This window comes from Adiantum capillus-veneris, chromosome 18 (assembly GCF_014529385.1).
Source record: "Adiantum capillus-veneris isolate H3 chromosome 18, ASM1452938v2, whole genome shotgun sequence".
Classification (NCBI taxonomy): Eukaryota; Viridiplantae; Streptophyta; class Polypodiopsida; order Polypodiales; family Pteridaceae; genus Adiantum; species Adiantum capillus-veneris.
Genome location: NC_140948.1, coordinates 146006770 through 146031817, shown reverse-complemented (window position 1 = coordinate 146031817; position 25048 = coordinate 146006770). Strand labels below are relative to the sequence as shown.

Here is a 25048-nt window from a genome sequence, read left to right as displayed (position 1 = left end):
GACGGATATACTGCAGTTTTGTGGATTTTCGCAAAGCCTTTGACACAGTGCCGAGGGCCAGATTGATGCACCGGCTTATGGAATTGGGGGTACCCACAGAGCTGATGTGGGGGATCATGGCATTGTACAGTTCAGTGATGGGTCATGTACGCACATCAGAGGGGATATCCGACATAGTTCACTCCACCATCGGAGTGAAACAGGGATGCCCACTGTCCTCTACTTTATTTGGTATGTATGTTGATGGGGTCTTTGATTATATTGACAGAGGAGGAGATAGAGGTGCTCAGCTTGCAGGGACATGGATCCCTCTTTTATTGTATGCTGACGATATCGTGTTGATATCAGACTCGCCAGAGGGTATGCAGAGACATTTGGACGCATTGCATAGTTTTGCAGAGGATAGTGGATTGTCTGTCAACCTTGGTAAAACCAAGGTCATGGTAATTAATACCACGCCACAGTGGGTTAGGAGATCAGCACCTACTTTCACATATGGACAGGACAGTATGGAGTACACTGATGCATACACATATCTTGGGGTGGTCTTTAGTGGACCGAGGTTCACACTGAAAGTGGCAGCAGACACTAGATTGACTCGTGCCTATGCAGCCCTAGGTGGTTTAGAGAGGATTTGTTCGCAAGTTCAGTTCCAGGAACCTCGAACAAAGCTCTGGCTTTTCGATACTTTGGTCGCTTCAGTTATGCACTACGCGGTTCAGGTTTGGGGACCGTCTATTGACAGTGCTGGATGGACTAATATGGAGAGACCCCTGATATCTATGATTTCTAGGCTGATTAGAGCCAAGGCCTCAGTCCCACATGACATCATACGAGCGGAGCTGGCTGCCCCACCTATGGAGGTTGAGGCACTCACCAGATCAGTATCATTTGTACACAGCTTATGGGACACCACCAGGGACAGGTATGCCAGGCTTGCTCTCGAGTCATCCAGACAGCTGGCATTACAGGGAGATGCATCATGTTGGTATGCACAGATGAGCTCATGGTTTCAGAGGCATGGTTTCAGCATGGACAGGCTGCCCCCTTTCCAGTATTCTCTTGATGCACCATCCTTGGCTCTTACACGGATGGAGACTACTAGACTCATTCGGCAGGATCTTATCCAGCTTGATAGCAAGAGGACATGGACAGAACCATCACGGGAGTTGGGTACGAAGAGGGTTTTCTATAGAGAACATCTTCTTCAACTCACAACAGACGGATTTGTCACACGGCCCAGTTACATGGACACACATCTATCTCATAGGTTACGATGTGCTATTGGCCAGATTCGCACATCTTCACACCAGCTTGGGATTGAGACAGGTAGATTCAGAGGCATACCAGCAGACAGTAGGATATGTCAGTTATGCCATGCAGAGCCAGAGACAGAGTTTCACTACATATGTCGCTGCACAGTCTACTATGAGATACGGGGACACTTTCATTGTCTATTCAGAGATGGTTTTGACTCGTTAGACAGAGTCATGAGATATCAGGATCAAAGATGTCTCGGATTATTCCTACTTGAGATTCAAAGACATAGAGACGCTCTATTGAATGGGCAAAGACAGAGACAGTCCCAGAGACGCATCTCAGATTTCTTCAGTCTGAGTACCACAGAGTCAGAGGGGACACCACCACCAGAGAGCTCGGTTCCCACCCATACACACATCAGCGGTACTCTCATTGATCGAGCTATAGAGTTAGGGAGATCGAGACGACCGCGACTGAGGAGGGGAGCCACGCAGCACCGGCGGAGATTGCGGCAGAGGATCCACAGGATTCTAGCACGACACCCAGAATGTCGATCGGGATAGGCTTCATGCTATTGCTATATTGTATCATGGTGACACTTATCCCCACTTTGTACCTTTATGGCATGATACCATTGCTCAGCCTACCAGCCACCCATAGGAGTCGGTAGCACTCCTATCAGTTCTTTGTTTGTAGTTTTCTTGTTTGTACCCAGACTTGGTACTAGACTCATCATTGTAATCAGTTGGTCTCATAGGTCATTTTGGCCTCTTGTAGACGTTAATATATCATTTCATTTCATTTCATTTCTCACAGCCTACTCATACTAGAGGTACACTGCTTGATCGAGCCACGGAACTTGGCAGATCCAGACGTCCACTATCTCAGGGGGTCTCCCACTACCGACGAAGACGGCAACAGACGATACAGATCACGCTAGCTCGACATGCAAGACGCCCAACCAGAGTACTGACCATGGAGGAGGTCGATGAGATCCGACAGCGACCGATGAGAAATTTCATCTGAACCCACAACGCCCCCCCCCCGATTTCCTTTCTCCTAAGCGTCTTAGTGTTAGTTCTTTGTAACTTTGTAATTTCCGTACTCAGACATGGTATCAGATTCACCAATTGTAACTTTTTGGTTTCATAGGTCATTTTGGCCTTTTTGAAGACGTTAATATAACATTTCATTTCTCTCTCTCTCTTTCTCTCTCTCTCTCTCTCTCTCTCTCTCTCTCTCTCTCTCTCTCTCTCTCTCTCTCGTATTCTCTGCATTGCTCTACACTTTCACATCGTTGGCATTGACAGTCCCATCTCCTGATTTAGCCATCATTGTACATATGTTGTCTTTTCATCGGGAGAGTCTCCCGACATGTTGATGTAGCCCTCTCTAGCAGGGGCAGATTGTAGCCCATTGGGCAGTTTTCTTAACTAATGGAATGATCTTTTTCTTGCAAAAAAAAAAAAAACTTGCCCATATGTGTGTCTAGTAAACTTGCCTAAAAGATGACTTTTCCGGTGAACAGCATCTATTTACAACAGGAGGTAATTTACAACAGGAGGTAATACACGGTGGCTATTTGCCACCAAAAATCAATTACAAAGAGCTACCAACGACTTGATTACAAGGAAATTTTGAAATGTTTACAAGTTACTCATCTCGCACATGTACAAAAGTACTCCCTTTGTTTCCACGTGTGATGCGGATTCTCTTGTCCAAGTACCTGGCAAAGAGTAAAATTCCCTAATCAGTTCAAATTGCTCCATCTGATAATAATCGATCTTTGCTATCACAGACACACATCCAAGCATCTGTAGCTCGATGCCTATCGATACCGTACATCCCCTATGCAGCACAAAGAAAAAAAGCAATAAATGTTGTAATGAGTTTGGCCAATGGTGTTTACACATAAAACACCCTGATGAACTTTTCTTGGATGAAAGTTGAAGGAGGAAAGAAGTTCGCAATTTCAAATTACATATGATTTCCAATACCTCTTGAGCTTGCAAATGGGGTTTTACACGAAGCCATATTGGATATTTTGAGCAACATAAGTGGTAATCACTTACCAGTAAAAGATGTACAGCACAGATTAATAAAACAAGTACACAGCACACACAGGTACACAGGATGAAATTCTGGCAGTATTTCTTGCTTGACCTGTGGCTCTTCAGCCCTCGTGTATTTACAATCACACGGAATCATAGTGATACGCATTCTGGTCCCCATTCCATGTGTCAGTTGTGAGTATGCAGTCAGGGAATCGCAACTCTTGCCTGTTCCAGTCTGAGTTCTCGTTCCCATTTTGAGTTCCATGTGACTATGAATGGAATTCAGCTCAGGCTCTGGTACGGTTGCTGATACATCCATTGTGGAGGAACTCAAATCACAGATTGCATCAGTATCTCATATTCCCGTACTAAGGACTCCCCAGCACTTGCAAGGTGAAGAAAGAGGCTGTGAGAATTTAAGAGAACACTCTGAAATCATATACAAAAACATTGATGTGGCTCCACTAGCCATTACATCAAAATCTCACAACTCTGTATGTGGGCGCTTAACTAAATTTCAAGGCGATCAAACCAATCCGACTACTCTTCCAGCTATATTAAAAAGTCAACAACCAATAGAGGTATGTTATTTTCTACATCATACATTGGACTTGTCCGATAATATGTCACTGGGTAGGTATTACTTATCCATGATCCAACTAAGTAGCCAAGGTAAATAGGTAGTATAGAGCTTTGGGATCTATCACAACTGACTCACGTGAACAAATCTCCTTACAGTTGTTGTGCAAGTTCTATAATGACATGTACCTACATTCATCCAACAATGACTAATTGGAAAGCCGCTATTTATCAAGTATGTGGAGAGCTGCTTCTCAACAAAATTCCATCCTGTTGCGCGTCTATCCGGCAATCCCTTTATGTCAACGTAGTCACATGGAATGCAAGATCAGAACAGGGAACGGGGATGATGTGCCATCCCTGGCACTACATACTTGCAACTTCACATGGGTTGGGAACTTGGAACAGGGAGCGAGGAATGGGTGTGAAAAATGGCCATTCCCTGTGACTGTTTGTGTACTCAGAATATTGATACCTCTCTTGCCCTGTCATTTTCAATCTTTTGCATTTATGACCCTCCATCAGCATCGTGCGCTGCAATATAGTAAGACAAGCTTCCAGCAAAGAAAACTATATGTGTGTCTGTGGGTGCGCGCGTGTGCGTGTGTGTGGGTTAAATGCATCAAGGCAAGTGTGCCCTTGTTCACATACATATGAAGGATCATGTGTATGGGCAGTTTCTTACAAAACTTCAGTGAACCCGGAGCCTGTAATCTTCAAAGGCAGCTCTAAGGCTCCCACCTCAAGGGAAGCTCCTTCAATGTTGACATCACGACACTGTGCTGAGGTGGCTCTGCACAAAAAGTTTCAAATGACAAGAATTGAGCTGCTACAATACAATCATATCTGAGTGGCCGAAACAGTTTCAACCATTACAGTATAAGGAAGAATCATCCGGTAAATTTAACAAAGGCCAGAAAAGTGTCTCTTACTCTGATCTTGCTCGTGCTCTGAGTTTAAATCCTGGAAAGAACTCAACCAGGTTTTGCAATCTTCCAGTCTCTGCTTCCACTATCTGTGTATGTGAAAACATAAAAACTCTCTTGCTTTGTAAGCGCTCAATCAACAGCATAGTTACTAGGGCTAGAACTCCCAACACCTCTGTTCAAAGTTTTATTTTTCTGTTCCAGTATTAATAGCTCATAGGCATTGGGATTGGTGACTTCCGATTCGTTTTTCAGCCTTATCTTTCCTTACACTTCCAGAAAGTATATCAGATACCAGACATGCGGACTCGGGAGGCTCTGTGGGAACTTAAGATAGATGATCAGATGGTATTACAGAGACCGTTTACAGCCGTCCACAGCAACAACACTTTACCCATGACATTCATGCCAAAGAGTGCAGGTTGGTATAAAGTTCCTCCAAATTAGAATTTACTCCATAATACCCAGTTTCTATCAGGCTTCATAAAAGAGTGTTTCTGGTTGAATGTGCGACAAGTGTGCCATTTTTACAAGATTAGAGAGAGGGTGTGCTGTGCAGGAATACTTGACTGCAAAGAGTACGACTTTCTGTGAAGGTAAGTCGAACATTGCTTTGCCCACTTCAAACCAGATGATGCTATACGACCAGGATGAAGAAAAAACTAAATTACCCCTATATTCAAGCTCAAGCTTCCATGGCAAAGTTAAGATAAAACCATGTTAGACCTGTTAATTCTGTGGGTGTGTGTGCAGCCTAATGCGAAGACCGGCACTAAGGGTAAAACCAAACTAGTTGATTCTAAAGAAGGTTGGGAAACTCCAAAAGGGGCGGCTAAACCAAGCTTTTCACCTTCGTCAAGAAACTATGTGCTTGCCTCGGATCGGAAAAGTGGTGGGTAGCCTGCATCTACTTCTCACATTCACAAAACGTTGGTCGAATCATGGGATAGAGTGGTTCGCTCGTACAAAGATGCTTTAACTACTCCCACATCGGGGCCACCACATATGCACCTCCCATCCTCGCAAGGAATGCATGTCGTTTATTGTTGACTCTTGGCATGGATGCAGGTTTGCCAATGGGCACTACTTCTTGATGGTCTCTTTCAGTGACTCATGTAAATTCTCCTCTTAGATGTTTTGGATACAATGTGTGCGAGTTGTGCAATCATGATAAGTGGAAGCTGACTTGACGCTATGTACATACTCATAAAGCAGATATTGTAGCCAATATTGGCACATAATGACCCTAATGGGTGATGGATGGTTGTTCAATGTCTGGTTCAGGGAAATATTTTGGAAGTTGTTGGTATATGCTTATACTGTTTCCGCCCAAAGAAGCCACCTTTGGCAAGATCTAACCAAATACCCTTGGAGATCGCATGCATTCTGGTGTGGGGATTTTAATAATGCACCTGCAAACACTGGCAATACATCTGGTCATTCACATATGTTAACTTGCACGGAGGAGCGCTTGAGACAGCCCCTTGTTTGGAACCACACGGTTAGCACTCGGAGAGGTCCCCTGGTTGGTAGTAGGCCTCATGTTTTTTGGGGTCCCATGGAAGAGGACCCAGCCTGCGCTCTCGGCGACTGGCTTCAGTTTTCAGGTTTGCTCGAGGAGGCACAGAGCATCCAATTACGAGGCATGAGAGGGGTGCAGAGCATGTGCCAGGACATTACAGAGGCTTTACCAGTTGATTGGCTCACCCCTCTCGAGACAACTCCTCCTAGATGGATAAGGGCCTTCACACGACTGGAGGTCCTCATCGCAATTCGTGCTTGCTCGGAGTCTGCACCCCCCATCTTCTTTGAAATCCAGGGAGAGGGTCGCCTACACAGAGTCTCAGTAGAGGCTTCACATGTTGCAGAGTGCTGTTTTTAGAGGATATGAGTAGTTGGCATCTGTGGGAGGACTTGTGTCTTAGATCCTGACCCAGCACCAAAAGAATTTGCTCTCAAAAGCTTGCAAAAAATTCGCCAGTATTGCAGCCAGCGTAAAATGCGAAATTCCGTAAAATAGTGCCACATGGCAGCCAGCGCAATTCATGAAAATCTGCCTTAGCTTCTGTGCTTTGTCTTTTTCGGGTTTTAGGCCCCTCGGCCGGTGCTCCATAAGTTCTTTAAGTTGGCGGGTTTGGTTTTTAAAATCCTACTCCTTATTAGGCCTCTCGGCCATAACTTCTGTAGTTCTTCTTGGTTATGTTCTTCATGTCCTCTTGGCATGTTCCTTTCAGTTGGGCACGCCACATCATCACTTTGTGACATATGTAAGCGCCCCGTATTACTATAGAGTGCTTATTTCTTATGTATTCACTTTGTAAAACTTGGAAAATTATATATAACAAACAACAAAGATAGTAGAGAGAGGATGAGGGTTGAAGATCATCACTTTGTGACATCTGTAAGCGCCCCGTACCACTATAGAGTGCTTATTTCTTATGTATTCACTTTGTAAAACTTGGAAAATTATGTATAACAAACACCAAAGAGAGAATAAGAGAGAATAAGGGTTGAAGATGGGAAAACCCCCTTGAAGGAAAATGTATTTATGATCAATCCAAGTCCCTTATATTTCAGCTCAGTTACGATCAGCCTGAGAGTAAGTTTAGGTAGACTCAAACTCGCAGACCATGCGAGATGCACATGAATGCACATGCATAAAAGAAACTACAAATAGGAGTAGAGCCTTCCAATTTGTACAAAATCAGCCCATCCTTGCCATATAGTAGTAATCCATTTTCGTGGTCGCGTCCATGGCGGGAGAGAGAACTTGAAACTTCAAAAGAGCTGCTGAAAACTTGAATTTATAGAGCTACTATTGTGAAAACACACACACACACACACACACACACACACAGAGAGAGAGAGAGAGAGAGAGAGAGAGAGAGAGAGAGAGAGAGAGAGAGAATGAAATCAAATGAAATGTTATATTAACGTCTTCAAAAGGCCAAAATGACCTATGAGACCAAAAAGTTACAACGCAGTGAATCTGATACGATGTTTGAGTACTAAAAGTAAAAAAAGGTACTGAAAAAAGGGGTACTATAGAATCCTAAACTAAATGTAAACTAAGCATCTAGCAAAAACTGTGTAGTAGGGGGGTGAAAGTAGTGATTGAGGGCTAATACAACACAATGTGGGTGGGCATATAATGGGTAGGAGCTGATACAAGGGCTGATACAAAGGTTGGTACAAGATGTACACGGTGTACAATCCTCCAAGGAGCTAAATCACAGGAGATCCATCATCGGTCGCTAATCTCCTCCATGGTCAGCAGTCTGACCGTGCGTCGTGCGTGTCGGGTCAAAATGATCCAAGTCCTCTGATGCACCCTTCCTTGATGCTATGTAGTCCTCCGCACTCGTGGGCGCCTAGATCTCCCTAGGTCGATCACTCGATCGATCAACGTGCTTCTAATGTGAGGAGAATGTGAGCTCTGCTATGGTAGCTGCTCCTCCGATTGCCTAGTGTACAGTCTAAAGAAGTATGTGATCCGTCTCTAAGATTGGCTAGCCTCTCCTCTCAACAGGCTCTCTTTGTCTGCGCAGCTCGAGCAAAAACAGTCCCAGACATCTCCGGTCCTCGTACCCCATGACTCTAGAGAGTGGTCCACAGCCCTCTCCAAACAAGCAGTGGCAGCGGCCTCGTATCTCATAGTAAATTGGGCAGTGGCATGTACTGCAGCTCTGTCTCACGCTCCATGTGACATAGGGGACATGTCCTAGCCTCTGCTGGTACTCAACTGTATATAACAGTCTTAGCCCGAAGCTGGTATGAAGATGTGCATATCTGACCAATAGCACATCATATCCCATGAGATAAGTGGGTGTCCATGTGTCTTGGCCAATAGCACATCATATCCCATGAGATAAGTAGGTGTCCATGTGTCTGGGCCTCGTCACAAATCCATTCTCAATAAGTTGGAGAAGATGCTCTCTATAGAAAGCCAGCTTCATGCCCAACTCCCATGCCGGCTGTATCCAAGTCCTCCTGGTATCTAGCTGAGTCAGGTCCTGGTGGATGAGCCTAGTGATCTCGGCCTGTGTAAGAGTCAGAGCGGGTGCATCCAATGAGTACTGGAAGGGGGGCAATCTGTCCATGTTGAACCCATGTACCTGAAACCATGATGTCATCTCCCCATACCATCATGTTGTATCTCCCTACGTAGCTAACTGTCCAAAGGACCCAAGAGCTAAGTGGGCATATCTATCTCTGGGGAGGTCCCATAAGGGGTGTATAAAGGAGACTAATTTGGTGAGCGCCTCAACCACTAGTGGGGGGGCAGCTAGCTCTGCTCGATGTGGTACTGAAGCCTTGGCTCTAATAAGAGACCAAGGGTTTCTCCATGCCTCCCCATCCATCAGTGCAAACCGACCTCCCATGATGGTCCAACCAATGAAGGCCCCCATATCTGAACTCCATAGAGCAATGTGGAAGCCACTTGTTTTAATGAGGTTTTGAAGTAGCATCAAAACAAGTGTCTAGCCACTTGTCTAAAAAGGTGAATGATCTTTGACAAGTGTTCTTCCATGTGTCTCAAGTGTCTTTCCACTTGTCTAAAAAGGTGAGTTACCTTTAACAAGGGTCTTTACACATGTCTCAAGTGTCTTGACACTTATATTTCTTCTGGAGCACTCCTAAATCCTTCTAGCCCTTGTCTTGTAGAAGCTTCTGGAACTTTCTAGAATCCTCTAGAATCTTTAGTGAAGAACTGCTAAAAACAAAGAAACATTAATATGGGTATCAAGTGAAAGCTCCTTTGGAGTCCAACAGGATTCTAGCCTTAGAACATCAATCCAAGCTGTTTATGGGGAGAGAAATGTATTCGATGCAATTAGACTACATGTATGCACATTGACAGTCTTTGATGAAAATGCCATCTTATTAATTGTAATTGTCTTTTTCGGTGGGTCTAGCCCACACTCCAAGGCATTAATCCTTTATATGTGTGAGTATATGCAAGGATTACATGCCACAGACCCCCCTTTTCGATTAGCTAGGTGAGAGTGTGGATTATCTATATTCTCACCCATGGCATAGGTCCATCAAAACCTGTGACTGCTCATCAGTGGCCTACTCAAATGCACTTATCTAGCTAATTTTTTTATTTTAAAGAAGAAAAAGAAATTTATAAGTTGATATAAATAGAAAAAAACGATCTATATTTCTCAATTCATATTTTATTGAGTTGTGACAACCTTATAGATGCTTTACGCTGATAAACCGCTTTTGGCGTGTACAAAGTAGCGTGTATATGCATGGAAATATGTACAAAAAGATGTAAATACATGCATTTGGGAGCTTTGAAAAGTGGTTTCAAGTTTAAAAAATGATGTGACGTGTACACATTGTAAATATTCATGCTTGCGTGCCTGTAGTCGGGCACATGTACATGCCTGGATAGAGTATCAAAGCCTTGGATGTAGTCCCAAGTGGCGTCTTTTGGCTCTAGGGAATGTGGGAGATTTTTAGAATGTAAATAATGCAAGTGGGAGGTGTGGGCACCCTTGTCCCGTGCGGGAAGTTTGACACATGCGGTAATTGTCTATTTGCGGTGCCTGATCTACGGTGATGCGTACACCATCCTACCAGTGGTAAAAAATGATATATGACCACGTGGAAATGATTTTTGGTTATCAAAGACCAAGCCTATAGAATTTGGTGGATTTTAGAGTGTATTTGGTATTTTTTCCGCGAAAAATGCTTGCTAGGGGTCAAAACTGGCCAAAACTGGGGCTAAAAAGATTAAAAAATGTCCAAAAATGGTACGATGGTTCAAGATGAGGGAGAACTTTTGAAGCCCAATATCAGGGCTTTAACATCTCTGTGTGTGGAAGCAGGGTTTCTATAGGTAGTCTAATGCAGTCCCGTCACGTTCATATCATGTTTTCGAGTGTGTGGAGGAGTGAATGAGTGCTTTTTCTCTTCAATTTTGCACTTGGGAGAGTCTATGGAAGTTCTGAGGTTTCCATGGATGTGTGTGCACGAGGAATTGAGGGAAGAAGGTGCAGATTTCAAGACCATGTGACCCTGTATCGGTGCCATTACGGTTGGGGCTACTCCAAAGAGTTTAACGTAGTGGAGTTTGGTGAAGGTTTTACAATGGTTTGAGAGAGGCCTTTTGTGGTTGGAGTTTTTGAGTTTTTAATAGTTTTTCTTGTATATTTTGGTCACCATCGAGTGTGATTTCAAGTGTTGGTCAACTCGACTCACCTTGTAGTGTGCGCGGGCAGGCAAGGGCTTGTAAATCGAGGTGTTTGGAGTTTGAATGGGGATTGTGGGGAGAATTTTTATTGAGCTCTTGAGTTGGTGGTGTGTGTGGGGTGGAATTTAAGTAAACTCCTTGTGTTGCGTTGAGTTGTCTGGGTGTGTGAGTGTGCGCATGACGTCTTTTGCTCCATCATTCTTTGGCGATCCTACTGGGGAGCGAAAATTGCCGGTTGTGCACCCAGAATTTGTATTTCGAGCGTTGATGTGTTCTCATTTTGGATGTTGAAAGGGAGTTCCATGATGGTGGCGCCATTCCAACCATCAATTTTCACAGGTTGCAAGGATGCAGATGATTGGCTTGCATCATATGAGTTCGACATGACATGTTTATGCCGTGTAGTTCCAAGTGAGGCCAAAAGCTTGCAAGTATCAATCAGAGGGAATGCAAGAGATTGGTATGAGAGCTTGTCACAAGATGAGAAGGGGAATTGGGACATGTTTAATAGATGCTTTTTGAAGCGGTTCAAGAAGGTGATTCCTCACCAAGATGCATGGAAACAGGTCACTAGTTTGTTTATGCAAGAGCACGAGTCTAATGCAGATTTTTGGTCAAGATTTGATGATGCTTGGAGAGTTTGGAAAGATGCAGTGTTGCATGTGAAATCCATGTCTAAAGACGAATTCTATTCTGCATTTACAAATAGCCAAAGAATAAAGGTATTCACGAGTCTATTCCAGCCAGTCCTTAAGATGAAAGTGCAAGAGAAAGAACCCAAATCCATGTGTGAAGCATTGAAAATGGCGCTACGGAAAGAGAGAAAGTTGTGTGTTGCTACAGGCATGAAGTGCCCTTTTTCAGTATCTGGTATGGATAGTGTGGATGAACTTTATGTGTATAAAGTCACAGTTGCAGATGCTCATGCTAGCAAGGATAATAGCTTGGATACAGGTGTGAATGCCCATATGCTCAAAGTCGATGCAAATAAAGTATCTGAAGTAACTTTAAAGACCATACGCATGTCTATGGTGCAAAATGGCCAGGACACAGTAGATGATTGTAAATGTTTGAGCATTAGCAGTATAGAAAGTGGAGATGGGAAGAGTGAAATTGACGAGGATGAGGCAACCTATGATGGGGATACATCTGATACTGATGAGAGTTGGTGCGGTGATGTATGCGATGATGACATAAAAGTGCTAGATCCATTGAGGCATATGGTAACCTTGCACAAAGAGCAATGTATATTTTGGAAAGGAGCTTTGCAACAACATGCCATGGATGCTTGCGTTGATGATGAGATGATGGGATATGGTCGTGGGGTTTCCACATTATGTGAGGATGACATAGAAGAGAGTGATTCTATGTTGGCTAATTTGACCTTGGGTACATGTGCTTTACCAGAGCTAGGGGTTGGGCAACCCTCTGGTGGTTGTGATGCAAAGGTATTGGGTCATGAAGGTGATAGGAATGAATTCTATGTGTGCAAGAATTTAATGCTAGTGCCATCTCCAAGGGATTTTCGTGATGATACGTGCCCTGTGGTTGCTCAGTTTAAACATTTTGAGGATGCGGTAGACAAGGAGGTTAAAGTGCTATTTTGCTTACATAGTGATCTTTTGAATGCATTTCACATGCTTCGATGTATGTTTGGGCCATATCCTTTTTTCTACAAAGATCCTGATTGGCAATTAGTGAGCCTTGGTGCGGGTGGGCATGATGAAGGATTGGTTATGATGTGCTATGTGGCTTTGTATGCATGTTTCTAGATTTTCAAGTGGAAGATGCCTTCTGTGGAAGAAGAGGATGCTGGTGATAGTGTTTTTGAAGAGCGTTTTCAATTTTGGAATGAAGCTATTAATGTTTGAAGTGATGGTCTCTTGGGCATAGGAAATGAAGAGCAACTGATGCATCAGGAAGATGATGTGAGATTTATGATTATCAATGGGATGAGCTCTAGTCGTCAGATGCATTTTGAGGTAGTTGTGGGTCCAACTAGTTGGAATGACCTATGGTATGAGAAGATATGTACAACCTTGTAAAGATTTATATCATGCTTAGGATCCAGGTGGGCAGTGGCATTTTGGCCAACAAAAGGATGCTTTTCTCTTTAATAGGGGTGGCCTGCTTGAGCATGTAGCTAGTTCTATGCGGATGAATAAGTTTCCCTATGATCTTGGAGGAAGTTTGTGGTCACTTACATACGTTTATGTCACTGTTTGATGCAAGTGTTGAGCATAAATGCTCAACTTGGGGTTGGGCAATGATGATAAACTGCTTTTGGCGTGTATAAATTAGCGTGCATATGCATGGAAACATGTACAAAAAGGTGTAAATACATGCATTTGGGAGCTTTGAAAAGTGGTTTCAAGTTTAAAAAATGATACGACGTGTACACATTGTAAATATTCATGCTTGCGTGCCTGTAGTCGCGCACATGTACATGCCTAAATAGGGTATCAAAGCCTTGGATGTGGTCCCAAGTGGCATCTTTTGGCTCCAGGGAATGTGGGAGATTTTTAGAATCTAAATAATGCAAGTGGGAGGTGTGGGCACCCTTGTCCCACGCGGGAAGTTTGGCACATGCGGAAACTGTCTATTTGCGATGATTGATCTGCGGTGATGCGAGAACAACCTTAGAAGTGGTCAAAAATGGTATATGAGCATGTGGAAATGATTTTTGGGTATCAAGGATTAAGCCTACAAAATTTGGTGGATTTTGGAGTCTGTTTAGTATTTTTCCCACGAAAAATGCCTGCTGGGGGTCAAAACTGGGCAAAATTGGGGTTAAAAAGATTAAAAAAAGTCCAAAAATGGTGTGAAAAGTCTTTAAACTGCCACATCACTCACGGTGCCATGATGGTTCAAGCTGAGGGAGAACTTTTGAAGCCCAATATCAGCACTTTCACCTCTCTCTGTGTGGGAGGAAGTAGGGTTCCTATAGGGTGGTCTAATGCAGTCCCGTTGCGTACGAATCCTGTTTTCGAGTGTGTGGAGGAGTGAATGAGATCTTTTTCTCTTAAATTTTTCACTTGCGAGAGTCTATGGAGGTTTTGAGGTTTCCATGGATGTGTGTGCGCGAGGAATTGAGGGAAGAAGGTGCGGCTTTCAAGACTATGTGACCATGTATTGGTGCCATTAGGGTTGGGGCTACTCCAAAAAGTCCAGCAGAGTGGAGATTGGTGAAGGTTTTGCAATGGTTTGAGAGAGGCCTTTTGTGGATGGAGTTTTTGAGTTTTTGATGGTTTTTCTTGTATATTTTGGTCATCATCAAGTGTGATTTCAAGCGTTGGTCAACTCGACTCACCTTGTGGTGTCTGCGGGCAGGCAAGGGCTTGTAGGTCGTGGTGTTTGGAGTTTGAATGGGGATTGTGGGGAGAATTTTCATTGAGTTCTTGAGTGGTGGTGTGTGGGGTGGAATTTAAGTAAATTCCTTGTGTTGTGTTAAGTTGTCTGGGTGTGTGAGTGTGCACATGGCGTCTTTTGCTCCATCATCGCCAATATGGTCAATGCGCACTGATCTTATTTTTCCCTGGAAATCTACCTTCTGCACAAGATGTAGCATAGTGAGTCAATTATTGTCTTAGAAAGACAAGCAGTGTAAGTTGTTTTCTTTGGTGGCAGAGGATTCATTGAGAACCTACTTTTTGATGTAAATGCTAAAAATCAGATGTTGGAAATGTCTCTTGTTTTCTATAGCACACAAACGATTCATGTTTTTCCTTGGTCTTTAACAAAAGATTATAGAGTTTGATTAGGCATCCACGTCCTCTGTGTGTGAAAATTCAAGACGTTCCTAGAACTTGGAAACGTTTATTGCCTGCTATTATTGTGACACTGAGCAAGGTTGTATGTCCTCCAAAATTGGATCCAAACACCAAGAGATTTTTCATACTCTGGGACACTGATAAACCAACCTCTGAAGGCATAATGTTAAACTCAAGGGACCCTATAAATGGTAAAAGACCATTCAAGCTCAAAAGGGGAAAGTTTGCAAGAGCATGTTTTGAAATTTGGTCATACACAGTCTGAGTGTTCTAAACTTGATTTCCAACCTCCGCCTTCTACCATTCCTTCTGGTGTTAAGACAAACAATGAGGCTTCTTGTGTTCCCACTAATGAGTTAGCCTTAGTACCAAGGATAAAGCAAGGTGGATCTTCTATGCAATTTAAGCCTCAGGTTGATAAAGGTAACAATCCTAGGCTCCTCATTCAAATCAAAATGTAAACTTGTTTGATGACTAGTGATCGTCACAAGCTAAGGAAATGGTAGATTCGCATACTCTCTTAAACTATATGGATCATTTGATAAAAACAGATTAATTTCATGGATTGATTCTCCCATCAGGCAATCTCTTGCAAGGCAAGCATAGGTTGATGACTCAATGTTATGCCTGAAAATGATCCTTATGACGTCAAAGTGATTATGGATGCTTTAGACTTGTATGCATTAGTAGCTGGATTGAAAGTAAATTTTTGCAAACCCAAATAAATTCCTCTTAATCCGTAAGATTGGGATTCTGCCAGGTGAAGTGATTCCTCCTGAAGACATAGTTAGACATCTAGGATATCCACTTGCATGGTTTGTTTCCTCTTGTAAGCAAGAAAATTTGGTGTTGCGATGAACACAACAAAAGAAGGGGGACTATCCTCTGGGTGATGCATATACGGACGTACTTGGGGGAAAGTAGCAAATAGCAATGTAAAGATATCTGCCAGTCTCTGCTCTCAATCTCACCCACATGTACCTAGCTTGCTCATCCTTGCGAGTGTAGCAGGCTACAGTGTCACTTTCACAGGACACACAGTTAGTACAGTTGGTCTGGTCTGGTTCACACTAGACGGGGACTCTCTAGGCTGGCAATGACATGTGGCAGGGATACGAATGGTGGTCTAGTAGACATCGTGGCCAAGTCACCACCACCACTCAAGTTTGGAGATAGACTTAGGTGGCTGACATTTATGAGCCGTTGGTGGATCTTCTTCATATATGGTCCAGCGTCGTCGTCTAGGTAGCAAGTCTATACACAGCACGTCTGGACCATCACTGCACATCTGAGCCTCGACACCCCCATTGTACCCGTGAGTTCTGGGCTGGAGCTGAGTGTGCTGCCACGCCAGAGATAGTTGAGTCCTTATGTTCTCATCTGCTGCTGTGTCTTGTGTTGATCAATTGTTCTCTATTGTCTCCTTTGTTTTCATTCTGTTTTGAGTGAGATGTTACGCACATTGCACTGAGGAGCACCCACTGTAGAGAGCACGACACACTATCCGTGCTACAGGTGCTCTCATTTTTGGCACGCCCTGTGAGACCCGAACCCACAATCTCCCGGTGGGACCTCAACTGAAGTCTCACTCTCTGTTGAGGTACATATCGTGAAGCTAGTTGGTTTTTACCTAGCTTCGCCTACTTTGCCTTGCACTATGTAGCCTGCTGGTCTGGTCCTCTCTCGCCTTGGTCCAACCAGCTCTCGTCCTCGTCTAGGCCTTCCTCGTCCCTGGTCTAGTCCTTCCTCGTCCCTGGTCTAGTTCCTCCTCGTCCCTAGTCCAGGCTGGTGGTCTAGTCACTTTCCCTCGTCTAGTAGAGTCTAGACCTGTGTTCAGCCAGTTAAAGGTCTTCTTGCCCAAAGCTTGGTTGGGTTTGTGGTCACTGCATGACACATACAAGGGGTTCCTTAGAGCGTCAAAGCGCACTATGGAGTCCTTTGAAGCACTACAACAGAAGACGTCAACCCTTGGTACCAAGTAGAAGTCCACCAACCTCATCACCCTTACCTCCACATACGGCTCCATCCGGTTCTACATCTTCCAAGTCATCTTCCCCATTAAAGCTCTCTCCCATTTTGTTACAGCAAGCTATTGAGCAACGGGCTCCTGAGCAAGCGGCCATGGAGGCGTTGACCAGTGTTTTGGCCAAGGTAAACATCAAGTTTCCTACCTTCAAGGGACTCTCTTCAGAAGATGCAGACGACTATGCAAGGAGGTTTGTATCTCTCTGTAGAGGTCGTGGTCTTAATAGAGAAGATGCTTATTTGGTACTCTTTCCATCTACCTTGGATGGCTTAGCAGATAAATGGTACAGTTAGTTTGCAGAGAACCATTTTGCAACTTGGGCAGCTTTACGACAACAGTTTTGTGCAGCATTCAGGCCAGGTGACTACCAGGAAAAGGTTTTGGATGAGTTGGCCAACATGGTGCTCTAGCCAGAGGAGACTTTTGCAGAACTCATGACTAAAACCAAGTCTCTTGTTGCCAAGCTTCCTCAGCAGCCAGGGAAATTTATGGTTAAGAAGTGGGTGGAGAAGGCTCTTCCCAAAACTTTCCAACAAAAACTCCGAGAGAGTCTCCGACCTAATGCCACTCTGGAGGAGTGGGTCGTGGCTGCTACTAGGATAAAGGGAGCTAGGAAGCTGTTCACCAACTCTCCTCAGGTAGAGACCCCCTCAGTGTTTTTTTAAAGTCCTTCTGATCCTTTAACTTCTTTACGCAGGGAACTTGAAGCCCTAAAGTTACAACGAGCTCTTTAAGAGGAGAGGTCCTTCTCTCTTAGACAAGAGAAGCCTCCACATCACGAGGCATTGGAACAGATCGAGCGCGAGCTAGAAGATCACAAGTCTCAGCAGGAGACTAAGGCTATGGTTTGGTGGCTCATGCCGCTCTCCAGGGCACCCTCCACAGGAATACCCCCTTCGGGTTTACTGCCACTTTTGTGAGAAGTCTGGACATGAGGACAAGGACTGCTACTACCTCAAGGGAATTGGGACAAATACAGCAAAGTCTTGGTCCTACTCTTCAACAAGGGCCAGCACCTGCATCCAGCATGGTTTCTCCCTGTGGCCATCCACACCATATGACACTTTATTGACAGCCCCTCCTATGCAAGGTATGCAAAATATTTTTCCCTCTCAGAGCTTTTATCATACTCATGCTCCCTCATCACCTCAAAGCTTCTATGCTTCCACCTCCAACTCCATGCACCAGGAGCAAGGACCACCTCGCCCATTGAATCGGCCCATTTTGTGCTACAAATACGGGGAATATTGTCATTACCAAAGCAAATGCCCTCTGCCCAAAGGGTCCCCTCCCTGCCGTCATTGCCCTGAAACGAAGGATCACTACAGTAAGGATTGCCCTAAACTTCGTGCATCCACGGCTTCGAACCCAAGTCGAAGCCAGAATGAGTTTACCTTTCCCAAGCTCAATCTGATAGCAGTTAGCACCGTTCCTCAGCCGCCCCCTTCTACCCACGTGGTTACCCCTCAAAATAAGCTGTAGTTGGTAGAGGATCTATCGGGTGTCTTCACTTGGGCCGAGGGAGATGCTCTCGGTCTTAGTATTCCAACACGTTCAACTCCCCCAAACATTCTTCCAACAGTGGATACCCTGCCTTCAGCTGCTGACAAGCCATCACCCAGTGGCAAGCAAGAACCCAAATCTTTGCTCTTCGATCTTGATGAAGCTTTCTTGAAGGCAGTTTCCGATCTACAAAAGATCAAGGTACTAGAGAAACCACTCGTAGAACAAGAAAAGATTACAGCAGAGACAGTCTTGAAGAACACCTTCCAACAAGTGTCCCTCTATGACATGCTGCGACTAGATGAGAGTTTTAGAAGTGACACCCTTGCTGTTATTCAGTCACTTTACCCCGGAGCAAGTCCTAGTGGCGGGCACCTCCCAGTGCGACCATCAAACTCCTATATGATATCCAATCCCGCTGCTCCCCTCACTGATTATAGAAGCCCTCGCCTAACAGTGTCCGTCTTGGGGCAGCAATTTTTAGGAGTAATTGTGGACGGTGGATCCGGCATCAATATGATGCCTGAGTTCACTATGATGGCTTTAGGCCTGCATCCTACTCAACCTGCCCCCTTCACAGTAACATTGGCCGACCAGAGGACAGTATACCCTGTGGGCATAGTGGAAAAGGTGCCGCTACAGGTACAAGATTTCACTTTTAGTTTGGATTTGTTGTGGTTCGTCTTTCACAGGTGGAGGGCGGATTTCCCTTGCTCATTGGCAAACCATGGCTGCGACACACTAAAGCACTTCATGATTGGGGAAACGATGCCATGTGGATACACACTCCTGGCTCCCCGATGCAACCCATCTGCCTAGGAAGAGGCATGGATCCTGTCGTGCAATATAGTTCTCTGTCTCTAACAACCAGCCTTGAATTGGAACAGTCTACTCCACCTGACGCGTCAGACGAGGATCTGTTGCAGTGGTTGGAGGCTACCAACTCTATGCCCTGTTATGGAGTCTCTATTCACTCTTTGCTTGAAGGTACACCCTCTTCCAATGTTTCCACAGTAACTATATGTCACGGGGACGTGGCAACTGCTAACCTTAGTTGTTGGTTTATTTCCAATGATTTTTGTTTTATTTTTGAGACCCTCTTTTTGAAGCAGCAAACGGTCGGACATTGTATGGCCAATGTGAACGGTAGTTTCACCCGCAGACGGGAAGTGGTCGGCACTGGAATTCGTATAGTAAGAGGATGTCTAGGCTCAGAGCAAGATCATGTAGGTCCCCCCGTCGCACTTAGCAAGTTGGTGGATACTAGGAAGTGGACTCAATAAAGGCATAAAGTCAAGGTGGGACTACCAACAGAAAGTATCCGACAGTTAGGCCACATTGCACTTTTGGGTGCGGTCCCAATGATAATAGATGGTCAGATGACCAGTGGGAGCCCAACGGAATCATTTCCTAAAATTTAGGGAACTGCTATTTTGGGCCGTGAAATGTGCTCGCGTCATTACCTCCGGTATGACTAGAACATTTTACAACTCTGCCGCGAAGTCAACTGGGCAACTAGTCGGGAGATTTTTAAGCGGCAAACCCGAACCAGGAAAATGCTTGTAAATGCGCCAAGTGGCAGATTCTCATGGACTTGCCTCTTACAGAAAGATGGGCGCTGAATTTTATGCTGGGAGAGGCCTCATTTTGGTTTTTGTCACAGGTTAAGAGCTATGGAGTGCTTGCTTTCCCTCTCCAGTACAATGTGGTGCTAGAAGTGATGCCCTGCAGGCTACACACTGCTCTCTCTCTCTCTCTCTCCCCTACATGCAATTATGTGATGCCCCGGAAAAAAACATTGAAAGCAAGATTGAACTGGCTCGCTGCTGCTCGCACCCACCCCGTCTCCCCCCCTGCGCCATCGCCCTCCCTCACACCCTCGCGCAGCTCTCCCGCTTGTCCACCTCGCGCTACCCCCTGCCCCTCGCGCTACCCCTGCTGCTGCCCGCTGCCCAGCTCAGCCAGTTCCCCCTGCCGCTCCCCCCCGCGCTGCCCCCCGTTGCTGCCCGTTGCCTAGCCAGCCCGAAGCCGTTCCCGTAGTCAACCACGCCAGCCCGCCCCCTCCCACTGTCCGCCCCCCTCGCCTGCTTTTTACAGTTAGCCTTCTCCCTCTCCATTCTTGCTTGACGGGCGTCGCCAGCACCATTGACGTGCTCGGTCCAACAGGTCTTCCCCCCCTTTTTTTCGTCGACGATCCTCCGCCTTTTCTTTACCAGTAGCAGACACAGATGGCGGCTCATGCTCCACCGCAGAGGGACTCCAATGAATCCCCCTCGCCCGACCCCGCTGAGCCCACCATTCGACTTGCTCTCTCGCCGAGAGCAAGCGAGCCTGGACGCTGAGGTAGAGCGATTGCAGGCGACTTCGGTCATCTGCAAAATTCTCGGCACCCGACCTAGGAGAGGAGAGCTGCGAGACCTTCTCCAGGCCCGCCTTCTCGCAGAGGTGGGCAAGATCTTGGATGTCCAGATTCTCGGACGAGGGTACTATCAGATCGAGTTCGAGACCTCCGAGATGGCTTCCAAGGTCATAGCTATGAGTCCACTGGCCATCCAAGCATCACGCGCCCACTTTCGACAGTGGCGACATGGTTTTGACCGGACTTCGGATGTGCTAATAGAGGAGGCAGACATCCCCATCTCAGTCTGCTTTCCGCGTTTATGGAGGGAGTACCTACCACTTCTTTCCAGGATTGGCTCCGCCATCGGGACTGTCTTGGAGACACCTCGTACGGCAGCATCGGTAGCTGCCAAGGCGACTGGCATCCCCTCAGTTCGAGTTTTGGTCAGAGATACCCACACGCTCTCGAAGGTCATCCTTCTGCCTCGGGTGAGTGGGGGTTGGTTTAGACAGAGTGTGGAGTACTCGGGCCTCCCGAACCAGTGCTTCAGTTGCCGACAGATGGGCCACCTAGCGAAGGCCTGTCCACGGAGGAGGCCACGACCTGCACCTCAGCCTCAGCCCCAGCCTGCCAAGGCTGGGCCACAGCCACAGTCAGCGACACAGCGCACAGATTCAGAGCCACCCTCCGAGCCTGGGGCTCCAGCGGAGGAGGGGTGGCAACAGGCCCGTGGCTGTCGACGCCAGGGGCCACAGCGACAGCCTGACACTCAGAGTGGCCCTCAGGTGCCTACTCAGCAGCAGTGGGTTCCCACGGGGAACTGCTTTGGTCCTCTTGAGCAGGAGGAGTCCCCTACGCCAGCCTCCACCTCCGCTTCACCCTCGACAGCCACTCCCCCTTCAGAGTTCCCCTCCTCCTCCTCATCCTTCCCCCCGCCCTCTGCTCCCATCGCCTCTCCACCTCGCCCCTCTACCTCTCTCGCCCCACCCCGCTCCTCTTCTCCTCCGCTCCCCCCAGCTCCTTCTCCCCCCCCTCCTGCTCCAGTTCCACAGTCGACTCAGGAGACTGGTCCATCACTGGCGGCTAGGAGATCTCTTGGCAGCGCCTTTGCCACGAGTCGCCTAGCGAGAGAGGGTCAGCCCTTCTTGCGGCCCCCTCTGCAGATTCAGACATCCTCCCTTGCAGCTATCCCTTGTGGTCTGACGAGCATTGACCTCCGACGCCGCTGGGACTTCTTCGACTACCGGTTCACTCGCTTTCTCGGTGATTCCGCAGCAGACCACGAGGCAGCCTGCTTCAGGGTCCATGCTTTGTTCCTCGCCGCTAGGGGGACAGAGGCCTTGGACTCAGCAGTTGGTTTCTCCTTCCCTCTCTGTGGTAGGGCCGAGACAGAGTGGTCCTTCGACTCAGTGTTGGGATGGTTGCATACACAGGTTCTCGAGTTCTCTCATCACATGGGAGAACTTGGAGTTACAGATTTGCTGTAGACTTTGTGGCCACTTGCCAAGTTTGCGATGACACCCCCAGACTCAGCAGGATGTAGGCACATTGTGGTGTACTTCTTTGCTGATACGCAGTGTTTGCCTTGCTATGTATACATTCATGAGGACTCCTGGACAGAGGAGGTTGCTTTATGCACTGCTCGCTCTGCTTGGGCTTGGGCTAGGCACTCACTCCAGTCTCGCCTATCTAGAGGACGCTCGGATGCGGATTACTTACCATCCAAGCCAGCCTCAAAGATAGCCCGTCTTGCTGCTGCAGCAGCATCTGTTCTCTCTCGCTCCCCATGAGGATCGTCTCATGGAACATGCAGGGACTAGGTGGGCCCCAGTTTCAGCGACAGCGGGGCCAATTGCGTCAGGAGCTTCAGCGTTGCCTTGTGGGAGGAGAGATTGATCTCCTTATGCTTCAGGAGCACCATCTCTGTGAGAGCCGCATTCGGCGATGTGGTTAGATTTTGCGTGGACGATATGATACCTTTTGGTCAGCTGCTTTTGGACCTGGAGGCATCCAGGGTGGGGTATGTATGACTAGCGGATTCATTGCAGCAGGCCATTGTAGGCAGAGGGATTATTGTACCAGGCAGGGCTCAGTGGATTACTATGCACGTTCAAGGAGGCCTTGTGGGCTTCGTGAACATCTATGCGCCCAATGTGGCGAGTGCTTGTGTAGAGTTTTGGTCACAGATTGTTGAGTCTTTGCCGAAGGCTGACCATTGGTGTGTAGGAGGGGACTTCAACATGTTGGAGGACCCTTCTGACAGGATTGGAGGCAGCCATGCTACTGTGCATGCAGTCGAGTTAGCAGCTTGGGAGAGGTTGTGTATGACTTTGAGTGTCTCGGATACATGGCAGCACTCTGGCTTTGTGAGGCCTCCAGCCAGTCTTGCCTTCTCTAGATCGGACCGCAGAGTCGGAGGAGTGAATCTATCGCGGATAGATCGCTTCTACACTAGTGACCACTTCAGTGACTTAGAGGGATCAATGGGCATCCTGGCAGGGACATCCTTCTCGGACCATGCACCAGTGATCCTCACAGTGGCAGATAGGCAGAGGAGTGGGAGCACAATGCTTCGCATCCTAGAGCAGGTCTTGCTGGACTCAGCACTCAGAGAGAGGGTAGAGGCTCTCTGGACAGAGGGATATGGACAGCTAGGTTCTACCTGCAGACAGAGTGGCCTTAGGCCTAGCTTAGCTTAGCCACTTTTTTCCCCAGGAGTCTCTGGCTTGCCGGGCTGCAGCGAGAGAGGAGGAGCAGCGTCTCAAACGAGGCATTGCTTCACTACAGAGGATGCAGGAGTAGCATCGAGACAGTCCATGGTTGGAGGAGCAGTTAGAGCAGGCTAGACAGGTGCTTGCTAGCACAGAGGAGAGGCGTCATGAGTTTGCCTTTCACCGACATGCATCTCAGTGGACTCAGGAGGGTGACGGAGTGACAGGTGCTTTTTTCGAGACTGTGGGACCTCGGCACTCGCATGCCAAGGTCAATCAGTTGAGGAGACCCGATGGGTCAGTTGTTTGTGAGCCTGAGGATATGCGTGCAGTTGCTACTGACTTTTACCGTGAGTTACTGTCGGCTGAGCCCAGTCAGAGCGGCAAGATGCATGCAGGAAGCAGGTTTGGGCACAGATGCCTTGTCTTGTGACTGAGGAGATGCGCCACAGGCTAGAGATGCCACTTCAGCTTGAGGAGCTGCACACGGCTCTTAGGGCCCTCCCTCGTGGTAGTTGTCCAGGTGAGGAGGGGCTGACTCCCAGCTTTTTCTTGGAGTACTGGGACCTGCTTGGCCCAGATCTTTGTAGTGCCTTTCAGTACATTTTGCACACAGGAGTGATGCCTGATAGCATGAGTGAGGGCCCGATTTACCTCATTCCAAAGGAGGGTGGCTCCTTGGATGAGATTCGACAGTGGCGCCCCATCACCATCCTCAACTCAGCCTACAAAATTCTTGCCAAGGCTCTGAGTTTGAGGATTCAGCCACTTTTGGAGAGCCTTATACATGGGACTCAGACAGGTTTTGTCAAGGAACGCAGTATCCTTGACAACATCTTCACTTTCTGGGAGGCTTCTGCCCTGGCACGGCTCCGTGGGGAGAACCTTGTGATTCTTCTTCTCGATTTTGAGAAGGCATACGACAGAGTTGATTGGGACTTTCTAGAGGGCACTCTACGCAGGATGGGCTTCTCAAATGCTTGGATCAGAGGGGTGGCAGCTTTGTACAGATAGGCTCACAGTCAGGTGCTTTTGGCAGGAGGTAGAGGCGAGCGCTTCATGCTCACACGCTCGGTCAGACAGGGTTGTCCTCTTGCCCCCTTTCTCTTTCTGTTCTATGTGGAGGCGATGAGCAGATTTTTGGTGTCACAACAGGTTGGTTTGAGGGGCTTAGCACTCCCTATTCGGAGACCTGCTGTTGTGCATCGGGCGCACTGATCAACTGGAGAAAGACAGTGGCTTTCTCGGTTGGCAGTGCTCCTGTGCCAGATTGGATTCTAGGAGCGGGTTTCAGGTGGATTCCCCCAGGGACTGCAGTTCGGTACTTGGGTTGTCAGGTTGGTTTGGACTTGTCCCCCGAGCAGCAGATTGCTCCTCTTCTCCTGTCCATCAGGAGCAAGCTACTACATTGGAGCTCAACACGACTTTCGCTGGCTGGTAGAGTAGTAGTTGCCAACCAAGTGTTGTTGGCGACTATGTGGTACATCACTTCTTGCTGGATCTTCTCGAGTTCTTGTATCAGCCAGGTAGAGACGCTGATCATGAACTTCCTTTGGTCAGGTCGTGACACTCAGATTGCCCGAGCCAAGGTGGCTTGGTCGGTCATCACACTTCCTTGTTCTCAGGGAGGGCTTGGGATCATTGATCCAGCACAGCAGAGAAGAGCCCTTCTT

At 46.9% G+C, this 25048-nt stretch overlaps 1 protein-coding gene across 1 annotated transcript in view; it reads right to left on the bottom strand.

The window, feature by feature from the left end:
- Positions 1–2757: 2757 nt before the first annotated feature.
- LOC147436581 (Plastid-lipid associated protein PAP / fibrillin family protein) overlaps positions 2758–25048 on the bottom strand; it is a 138748-nt gene continuing 116457 nt past the window's right edge. Inside the window, exons 9-11 of the mRNA XM_086489452.1 lie at positions 4826–4908; positions 4579–4686; positions 2758–2986 (exon numbers count right to left, since the gene is read on the bottom strand). Coding sequence (XP_086345578.1) covers positions 2914–2986; positions 4579–4686; positions 4826–4908 — 264 coding nt within the window. The 3' untranslated portion in view covers positions 2758–2913. The remainder of the gene's footprint in view (positions 2987–4578; positions 4687–4825; positions 4909–25048) is intronic.